Source organism: Periplaneta americana, chromosome 16, assembly GCF_040183065.1.
Source record: "Periplaneta americana isolate PAMFEO1 chromosome 16, P.americana_PAMFEO1_priV1, whole genome shotgun sequence".
NCBI classification, from domain to species: domain Eukaryota; kingdom Metazoa; phylum Arthropoda; class Insecta; order Blattodea; family Blattidae; genus Periplaneta; species Periplaneta americana.
The window spans coordinates 7,759,137-7,770,312 of NC_091132.1; the positions used below are offsets into that span (position 1 = coordinate 7,759,137).

Below are 11,176 nucleotides of genomic sequence, written 5' to 3' on the forward strand. Positions count from 1 at the left end.
GAAACTAAAAGAGTGGTGTGACTTTTGTTTCCAACAGTGTAAAAATGAAAGTTCTTATGCCACTGTAAACTGCTAAGAATTACCCGCTGTTTCCATTGTACCAATATTTGGGGGGCTGAACTGGGTATCAACTTGAAAACACTGCAGAGTTGCATTGAAGTCAGTTCGACTATCTCTCATTCCTGTTAACATTGAGTCTTCTATCTTCAGGTTAAAAATCTGTAACATAAAATAAAGTAAAATTTAATTACATAACCATTAATACCTTCCTTCAAATACTAACTTCATTTATAGATATTTCACAAGAACAAAATGTTCTCAATTAAACCTTTGGTATGATTGGAGAAAGTCTTTGAAAAACATCATTCTCTGTTGAATGAATAGCTGTCGTCCTTGAATTCTTTCCAACTTCTTTTGCTTGTTTCCGCTCCTTGGCAAAATTGTAGAAACCTTCATTTATAACGGCTTTAGTGTGGTCCATTCCAACATAGAGTTTCTGAAAGAAAACAAAAACTTCTGACTTAACTTTTCTTTCATTCTCGTCACTTTCCAATTATACAAAATGGAGAGTACTGCAACATCTTTTTTCTTTCTTTCTTTTACCAACACTAAGGTAATTATTGCACAAAAATCAACACAGTTCCGTACAGATGGTAACATATGCACTGATGAATTCATATACATGTAAGTTTCATACTACTTAAATTGAGTCAACAAAACACTCGATAGTAAGTAAACAATTTTTGTTTATAGTATAGGTAACTGATGTAATATCACTCATTCATATCTATATTTGTTTACATATCTTAAAGAAATCCATAGGCATTTTACATAATCATTTATATAATGTTTAATTTTTTAAACTTTCTAAATTGCATATTGTACTATGATTGCTACCTACTGTATTGATTTCTCTCTCTATTCCATATATGCATTTCTTTAATTGTTTTCCGGACCTATATGGTCACCTGTTATGACAGGCGGATATAAAATAAAACACATTGAAAGTCAGAAGAACTGAACACATAGAAATGTTGATAAATCCAAGGTATTATATTTGGCAGCAGTGTAGGGTTGATAAGGAAACGAAACAAAAACGAGGAATGAAGGTTAAGTGCCTACACTCAGCAAATGTTAGACATTAATATTCTAATTGGTCCCACTTCAAATTATTTAATTGAGAATGAGATAGTCCAAAGCCACACTTTTAACAAAAAGGTTTTTTGTGCGAGTTCATTTCTTATGAACATGGGGACGCTACTAGTAAAATATTGTAACTTTTTAAAACAAAACAATAATGTAATTTTATTGTTAAAACGACAATAATAACTTTCTATAATTGAACGTAAACACTTCCGTCAACAATGGGATTTCCACTCCACACAGTAACACAGTATTCGTTATTGCACTCCACAGACGACAATGACAATTTACTTGGATTATTCAGAACAACAATGAACTGTTAATCTTAACTAATATTCACAGAGCACTATTTACAAATCGGAACTGTCAGTTCTCAGTTTACAGTTCGTTTGCCTTGGCTAGTTCTTCTAGCTCAGTCACTCACGTTCACAGTATCTCGAACTCCAGACCTTCAGAGACAGTCCACTGAACTTCGAACTCAGGTCCCCCAACTGCGGTCCACAGCACTCAAACTCAGGACTTCGGACGCTCACAGAGCTGCGGACACACTCAAGTCGATCTCTGGTCTCGAAGCTGGCTTCACTGCTACACAAGACTGACTGGCTTGCTGTCCACCGACTATAACAACAACTGCTGCTCAAGTTCACTCGCGTGTCGTATTTTATAACCAAACCATAGTTTCTGGAGAGTGCGATTTCGCGATCAATCGACAGAGCCTAGAAGATGGCACCTCTCGAATTCTCTGGATTCCTTCCCTCAGTCACAGGCTCATTCCCCCTCTCTGCCGCGAAACAGCGTGTCGCCTCCTCGCGCCCCCTTACGTCTGTCCCCTCCAGACCCAAGCGGCCGCAACCTTTGCTGCGTCGCTCGTTTTCTCGTGCACCCCGACCTCTGTGGGACGCGATCGACTCCCGACTGACACAATATTATAAAAATTACTCAACAAATGAAGTAATTATATGCCCAAGAAATTATGATACCACACCTAACAGCATTGGACTTCAAACCTTTGACACAATCTCCTGTAAAATTTTGTATGTGTGGCTTAGAACTTCATCATTCTCACCCAATTCAATTTTTTCTATATATATTAGGTGTATATGTTTTCACCTTCCACTGCACGTATTAGAGATCATGAGTCCATTGCAAAACGTAAGTAATTTTAGGGAATAAAAGGTGACTACCACGTAAATGACACATAATTTTTACTTACATATTTTATGTACTGTAGTAACTAACAAAATTGCTATGTACTTTATATAATTTTGTGTCAAATGAATTGTTGACTACATAATAAATCCGTCCTTCCCAAATTGGAACCTAAAAATAAAAAAAAAAATAAAAAACAAAACAAAAAAATGGAACTTTATAGCACATACCTCCACAGATAATGGTCCCTGTGCTATCAGTGTTGCTTCCATTGAGATCCCAAACGACAGCTCTCCAAGACAAGTTTGTGCACTGTGATCCTTCTTCTCAGCATGCCTTAAAATTTTCGCTGTTGCAGCTGCTATGGTAACATTAACAAGTAATGTTCGAGCATTATGCACGATGCTGCCATCCAGGTGCACTTCTCCAGCTGTTGCATGAACCAACCATTCTGGTGACTCAGCTCGAAGCAACATCGTGTTCACATTATACACATGAACTGCCATGAACTGTGCAAATGTAATTATCATGGGCGGAACTTTCTTGTTGCGGAAGTTGACTGAGCTGCCGTGTTGTAAAGCAGAAGAGTTCTGCTGACACTCTGCTTTGTCGAATTTATTATCTTTCTTGCCATCAACTCCCCCCACATCTTTGTTGATACGGACATCTTTTACCACAACAGCTAGAAGTTTCGTCACCTCACTGCTGAAGAAACTGCTCCGAAAACCAATCTCATCGATATGCTGCAAGAAGACACAATTGCACAAATACAGCACACATCTCACTGGTTGAAGTCAGTGGACATTAGACATAAAGCAAGAATGGGCGCTCACATACAACAAACTACAAACACTGATCACATATCTCATCTGAAACAAATGATATGTAGTAGCTGGAATGTAGAAATTAATGTAACATATGCACAGTAGGTACCACCCACTTCCAATCTACCAGTGATGCTATCACTCAAGATATGATTATATAACATAATTATGCTCACTACTCAGGGCTGGGCAAAATACTGACATCCAAGTATTTCAAATACAAAATACTTCAAAAAATTGTATTTGAAATACAAATACAAAATACTTTTAAAAAATTAACCAAAATACATTTGTATTTCAAATACTCGACACATTATATAGGCCTAAAGAAATAAGAATATTACTGAAAATCTAAAATATTATATTAACATTAAAAGTATTTTTACCTCGAAATTTTATATAAACACTGTAACTCGACATTCTTCCTTTTCCCAGTCAGCAATGAAATTATGCTACATGAATAATTTCTGCTCCCTTAAAAAAACAGTTTCTCAAGAAGTTTATCAGATAATGATCCCCTTGCCAATGAATGAATAAATCCTGCAAAACAGAACAGTCTTTCTACAGGTTCAGAGGTACACAAACTTGTATTATACTTTATAAAAGCTTGTTTCACTGTTGGGTAATTCTCTAGAATGCACAGGGTTGTCCCTTTGCCAATGAAGATGAGATGGCTACCTGACACTGCCTCACCAAATGATAAGAAGAGGACATAGAATATATGTGTGAAACCAGCTGAGCAGTTCTCTGTTACACCTGTTTATATCATGTTTGAATTACAATATTTGAGAGACTGAGTCATAAAGAGAATTCCATCGAGTTGGGCAAGGAAACTTTGATGAATATTTCAAGAAATTTGATATGATTTCTGAAGATTTGGGTCTCCTAGACGCATTCCATAATGCTGAACATTTAGCAAGTGTTGGGTGATGGATCCTTGATGCTGTTGGAGATTTCTTTATGGCATTAAGGGAATCAGTTGTGGCAAGAAAACTAAGTGTATGGCTAGCACATCTGAAATGGATAGGCAAATAAGACAAAAGTTCATTCTTCAAATCCAAATCTAAAACTTTAAGGACAAGAAGAAAAAAAAAAGTATTTTAAGTATTTGAAATACAAAATACATAAATTTTATATATTTAAATACAAAATACTTTCGAAAATCCTTACAAATTACAAAATACAAATGTATTTCAAATACTGCCCAGCCCTGTCACTATTGAACACAGGATACAATTGTGTGGCTTAAGCACGTAAAATTGTAGTTTTGTTTCCAATGTTATGGCAACAATATATGTACTTTTCGAATGATATAGTAATTTAAGCACAACACAGGGGCTTTCATCTTAAAAAAAGATTAAAAAATAAATAAAAAAGGTTACTTGAAACAAAATCTGTTTTCTCGCAGTAGGCTAAATTAGCCATTGTGAAAACTGCAAAATCCCTGACTGGATTTTTTTAATATTGGTCTTGGATTCATTGATGCCCATTTTTATTTGTGCAACTGGCAGTAAGAAGGATCACTAGATATATTATATGGCTCCCTAGGACAAGATATCATCGTATTTTTATTTATTTATGCTCGACCATGCCGAAATGTAGTAATTATACACCTGGTAGCAGTCCTTTAATGCATGTCATTAAAGTACACCTACTCATTAAAGTTCAGGTGTTTTCAGCCAATGACAACTCAGCTTACAGGTGTTCAGCCAATAACGAATCAGCTTTGTACCGTTATAAAACCGCAAGTATCGATTATTCTCGGATATGCAATCGAAAGAGAATTAGCGAAAAGTCACGAAGGCTGGAAATCCAATTCTGTCGCAGAAGGTTATGTTCTGTTACTATAATAATTAGCGTTAATTGTAAATAATATCCAAATAAATTCAGTTTGTCATCTCGTTATTCAATGTCAAATTCAATAATCAAAGTTATACCAAGTTTAACGGGATTACACAAGGTCAATGACATTATTGTTCCTCGGAAAAAATCAATACTTTCGCGTCTGCGCATATCTCACAATTCACGACCTAGAACAAGGTCACTTCCGATCTTGTCAGATACAAATAAAATGTATACATCTGAATACTGTAATTTCAAGTTAGAAATATGGTCGAGCATAAAAAGTCGTATGAAACTCGCCTATAATGGTAATTAAGAAGCTCATATGAAAATTATGAAACTCGCTTGCGCTCGTTTCATAAACATCCATACTCGCTTCTTAATTACTATCATTATAGGCTCGTTGCATAATGTACTATTATTTGGCTGCAGTGACAACATAGACCTCAGGTCCTATAGCTATCACTCACTTATCAATATACAAACAGCATCATATTCCTTCGCATATTTGAAGAAATAGAGAAAACTTTAATTTACTATTTTTATTTGTGGTTCCATTGTAGCAGTGAGACTATGATTATGATTATTCATACTCTTCTCAATCAATTGTCCCTCCAGTCATTATCATGTATCAGGATTATATCTCTTACCAACAGAATGAAGACCTAGACATTGAAAGTTTTCTTTTATTTATAAACAAAAGAATAAAATAACATGCAGTTAATTTACTACATACAACCAATTGACTTTATTTTCTCATCAGATAGGCACCAAACTTTGGAATTTGTTCCATATACAAATGCATTGTTCTTTGCCAGAATTGAATCATTTTACTTGACGAGTAACAGCCCTCTGAACAAATAATAGATGGACATGTAGGGAATCACACAAGATTTATGAAGAAAAATACCTCCTCAGAATAATGATAAACATAGAAAAAAAAATAATAAAAGTAAGTCTAAAGTATTATTAAGTTCCAGTAGTGAAAATTCTTACCACAGAGAAACCATTTTTTGATATATGAACATCTTTCAAAGTTAGATATGGAATACCAATTCTTCCAATCCGCACTTCAACAAAGAACTTTCTCTTCAGAAGACATGCCAGAAATTTTGGCAGTAGCCTAGAAAGAGAAAATTATTATTTAAATTCATATAACTACAGCATATAAACAAAACGAAGATTTCCACAGTACATCAAATAAGTAGCTGTTAACGATTCGCTTATTTCAAACCTTTAAAATTCAAAATTACAGCTAATCTTCCATACCAGTTCCATGATGAAGTGTAGAAATGTATAACAATAAAGTAAAAGCAAAGGTCTGTGACAATGACACAGAATTCAAGTGTCTTTTTTGTTTAATCACTAACAAGCAATTAAAGGACAAAGCCACACTTCACCATTTGCTGCGGAATGAGGAGAAAGGATTAGGAAATGTAAGTAAAGCATTTTGTAATTTACTGGAACAGGACTCTAAATAATTACAGTGATATTAACTCATGCCTATATTATATTGCTACATGTTTCTATTTAAAAGCATGTAGACAAATTTACTATGTCCCATCTGTAATAAGCACTGTCGTATTGTTTATGTTTCTCTAATTTTGCCATGGAATCATGTCATTAAGTACAAATGCTAGCACAGAATAAATTAGATGTCTTAAAGTTACGTTCTGAAACATTACACCCTTTATATTTCTGCTGTTATAATGCAGAGTTTTGGGATATATTTTCGGTGAAGACAATTTCTTCAAGTGAATAAACCAGTTTCTGAAGGGATTCAATCTGATAGTATGTGTCTGAAATGTTCTATTTAACAAATTTTACAAAGCAAAATTATGCTAAATCTGTAAAGGCAAGATTTTGTTATTCTGCATCTTATTCGTGCTTTTGAAGTTAAAACGTTTTTAATTGTTGTAGTAAAACTTACTAGACTATATTCACAGACCAGTTAGCTAGCTGTGGTAGTTAACCAAACAATCTTTCCAGAGAAATGAACGGCTTTATCATACATAGGCTACATTCTTCATCCATTAGTATGCTTATCTGTATTCCTTTATGCAAAACGTCTATACCGCATTCTGTGCATGCATCCGGACGAAAACGATGCTGGCAGTTAACACTGCACCCATAAAATTTGGTTGATGTGTTGCACAGAATGCTGTAGATCGCTCTGTATAATATGGACGATATATTTTATGATGAAAATTAACAAAGGGAAGTCAAGATTTTCTCTGTGATCTTTGACAATAACAATCTTCAATTACTCTGAACGAAAAAGGCCACATTTAATTCTAGGAAAATCAGACAATCTTGTTTGGTTCAATTTTATAGAAGTTGTCTTTAGAATACACTTACATTATCGGTATATCACGCTTATTCTTCAACCTGAATGTCTTTTTTTTTTTTTTTAAAGAATTTCGCACGTTAAAGAACCTTCATCGTCCTTCATTTTAAGGATTAATTTCTCTACTACTCTAGCCGAAGTGTAAAACTCAGTCAAAATAGGACTCCAGATCACCTTGATCTGAAGTACAAACTCTAACGCAATAATACACTGTTTGAGATCTAATTTAATAAATATCAATCTTCAGACAACTGTAAAATACATTTTATATTCGTTAGCAAAAACAAAGTAGAAGCCATTTTCATAGACTAGAGCTGGTGCCGATAATAACCATATTTCTGTAAAAATAAGGTAATTTGGTAGAAAACGTTGGTCAATATGGCGAGGATCAGTGACAGGTTAGATTTGGTTTGTTCAGGCTTTTGGTATACCTATCAAAAAGAGTAGCCTACATGCAAGGCATACCAAAAACCTCAACAAACCAAACCTAACCTGTCACTGATTCTCGATTATATTGATGTCCGTCATGTTTTCTACCGAATTACCAAAATATATGAGTGTCGTCTACTTTATTCGATGAATTGTGATATTTTACACGTAACACATTTATACACTACGTTTTTTTATACATCAATAATATTTACGCTCTTCATACTATGTGGGGGCGTACTTATCAGTTCTATGCATGCAATGAAATTTCGCACAATTAGTCCCTTTCCATTAAACTTTAAAATTAAACATACAGTATACTTTCGAACACAACAAACAATAACGTTTATAAAAATTTATTGATAATGACATATATTATATATTAATATTGTTTCATGCTAGAAAACTATACGAAAAATTGCTTTTACCTACCATGAAATACTGCAATAAAGTAAAACACAGAATATACAAAATACGGCAAAGCCATTCATTTTTTGCAAAGTTTACGCCATCACATATAATAAATTACTAAAGTAAAAATGTGACATAGTTAAGTACGATATTGTAAATAAATCCTAACCAATATTTCATTACAAATCTTCCACATTGTAAGTTGTGACAGCCGACAACAGCTGACTTCTACAAATTGAGTCAGTGTTGCCAACACTGTTCTTAAAAACCCGCTATGGAACAGTGCAGAAGTCCCTAAATTGTTATAGTGTCAATGTATATGAGATTAATTTGTCATTGTTATTGATTGTTCGCCTTATGTTCTCCTTGCTTTCTCTTTATTCTTGTAGTCCCCTTTTCTCCTTGTCTTCGCCATCTTTTCCTTGTATTCCCCTTTGCTCCTTATATTCCCTTTATTCTCCTTAATGTTCCATCATCATCATAACCTATTCCCGTGTTCTCATATTATATTTCTGATCTTTTTTTTATGTATAAGAGCTTTGCATGACGTCATTAGGAATAACGGCACCATTTACATGAGCTTACCTATGTTCCATGAAAAACGGGACTGTCCTTTTTTTTTTTTTTTTTTTTTTTTTTTTTTTTTTTTTTTTTTTTTTCCCTAAGTGTCGGGTGTCCCCATAATTTTTGTCGGGATGCGTAGAAGTCCCGTATTTTATAAAAATTCGTTTCATACTGGTAATGTAAAAAAAATAATTTCTGTCGAAATTATTATTTTCATTTATATACTTAAATATTTGATTTTAAAATCAACAAAAATGAACGAACATTATGTATGAATGTTTTTTTTTAATTGGTTTATATCTGTACACAAAATAAAAATTGATATCAAGTCAGTACAGACCAGTCGAGAAATGCCATTTCTTCAATAGAACTGCTCATCATTACAAATTCACGAACAGAAAATGATATTTTTAACTCGTACTTGTTAATAATAGTATGAAAACTCACCATTATTCAAATTAAACATACAGGCATTACGTAATTTCCAAACCTAAAGACATGAGTATGTAACATGATTTACTTCATACAAAATACAGACGCAAAAAAACAAAAAGAATGGGAAAAATTAAAAATGATGTTATTAGGCAAAAAATGTAAGTCGAACGTACAATTTTGGATGATATCTCGACAAATCAGTTGAGATGGTATGGGCATGTGTAAAGGATGAATGGAGACAGACTCCCCAAAAGTGTATTCGAATGGATACCAGAATGAAGAGGGGAAGACCAAGAACTATCTGGAGAGATGAGGTAAGAGCAGTGATGACTGCAAGGAATTTGGAAGACACGAAAGAGAAGGATGGAGAAGGGCAATTGGAAGACGTCAAAGACATCTGAAACATTATATATATATATAAAATAATAATAATAATAATAATAATAATAAACAAAAATCTTGTTTCAACAGGTTTGTACGTTATTATTGACACTAAAGATACATAACAAATAACATTAGCCTACATGATTACATTCTTGACATTTTTATAAATTAACACTGTGTATGACTGAAGACCTGCGAAGGGTTACACTTTCAGTTCCTTTATATTATTTTGTAATATATAACTATTACTGCGATATTTTATACTTAATTTTCAGGAAATTTCATTACAATAAAAATGTTACAGTCACATCTTTATACAACTGTAATATAGTAATCGAAATACACACCAAAGACTGTTAAAAAATAATAATATACCACTTACGTACACACTAATGTCTGGAAGATGAAATAAAACGACACATAAATTATTATTTTAAATACATATGCTTGTTATGCCAAGAGAAACGTAATGCATGAGATGTGAGACCAAAGGCAATAATCTCTTTTTGCAGTCAAAAGTCAGTTAATTTCGTTCGAGCTATCCAATAATGGACACAAAATATCTCTCCGCAAAACCCCCGATCTGTATCCATGTTTACGAAGTGACAAAAAAAAAGACATCAGTCAGTACAAATTGTGATCTCTCATAATATTTCAGAATGAAGTCCGAAAATTATGCTGCAGTTCAGTCACAATCTTGAATACATGGTCAAAATGAGGGAAATTACTGATGTTATACCCATACAAAATTTCGTAGTGGCATAGGCTATATTACTTTGAACTACAAATGTCTTGTACTACAAGTATCAGTATGTTTTCCTTCCCTGAGAAACCAGCAGAAAATAAATGAGGCCATCTTTGAAATGGAAGACATATAATGATGATAATCTAATGGAAGATAAAGGTCTTTAAACAAAGTGGGAAGATAAGAAATACTGGAAGATGAAGACAATGATCCATTAAAGGGTAAGACATGGAAGAAAAAAGATTAAATAAAAAGCAAAGCCAGTGACGATATTGTATACTGATGCATAATAACATTACTCCTCGGTCACGTAGCAACAAGACTGTCTGTAGTGTGTAATATATGCAGCGGTCTTTAAGAAGTCATTAATGGGCTCATTACTGAACTAAAAGTCTCCAAAAAATCAACAAAGAGTACTTGATGACTTAGGAGTTGGTGGCTGATTTAAAGTGGTTGTTAACGAACCTTTTGGGTATAAGCTGTATAGGGAATATAATCAACTGGTACAGTCAGACTGTTCAACGGTATAAAGTAAACCTTGTATAATTGAAAAGGGCTAGATTGCAATTATAATACGAGGAAGATTTTCACACGGCCGTTTTTATGCAGAAAACTTTGTACTGGATTTGGGCCAGTAATGTACTGCTGGCTAATTTTCAAAGACTGAAAAGTAAAGTTGAGAACAAATTTTAAGTTCTTCTAATGGAATGTTTAATATATGAAAGGATTATTTTTTAATTTTTAATCAAATCACACAATTATACAGAGTGATTTATATAGAACTGACACATTTCTTTCTTTCTTTATTTCAAAACGAATGATGCTAGCCACAGTTTGTTATGCTTCAAATGTAGAGTAACTTTGGGAGATTACTAACCTCTGTAGCAAATGTTGAAAATGCTT

The 11,176-nt window shown here is 33.6% G+C and overlaps 1 protein-coding gene across 2 annotated transcripts in view; it reads right to left on the minus strand.

Annotated features, from left to right (window-relative positions):
• The window catches only part of hob (bridge-like lipid transfer protein family member hobbit), an 82,302-nt gene extending 73,937 nt beyond the window's left edge, over positions 1-8,365 (minus strand). For both annotated transcript variants that reach the window (XM_069812538.1, XM_069812537.1), the window contains exons 1-5: positions 8,167-8,365; positions 5,955-6,081; positions 2,523-3,035; positions 329-496; positions 84-219 (exon numbers count right to left, since the gene is read on the minus strand). In XM_069812538.1, the coding sequence (XP_069668639.1) occupies positions 84-219; positions 329-496; positions 2,523-3,035; positions 5,955-6,081; positions 8,167-8,225 (1,003 nt within the window). In that variant the 5' untranslated portion in view covers positions 8,226-8,365. The remainder of the gene's footprint in view (positions 1-83; positions 220-328; positions 497-2,522; positions 3,036-5,954; positions 6,082-8,166) is intronic.
• Positions 8,366-11,176: the final 2,811 nt, after the last annotated feature.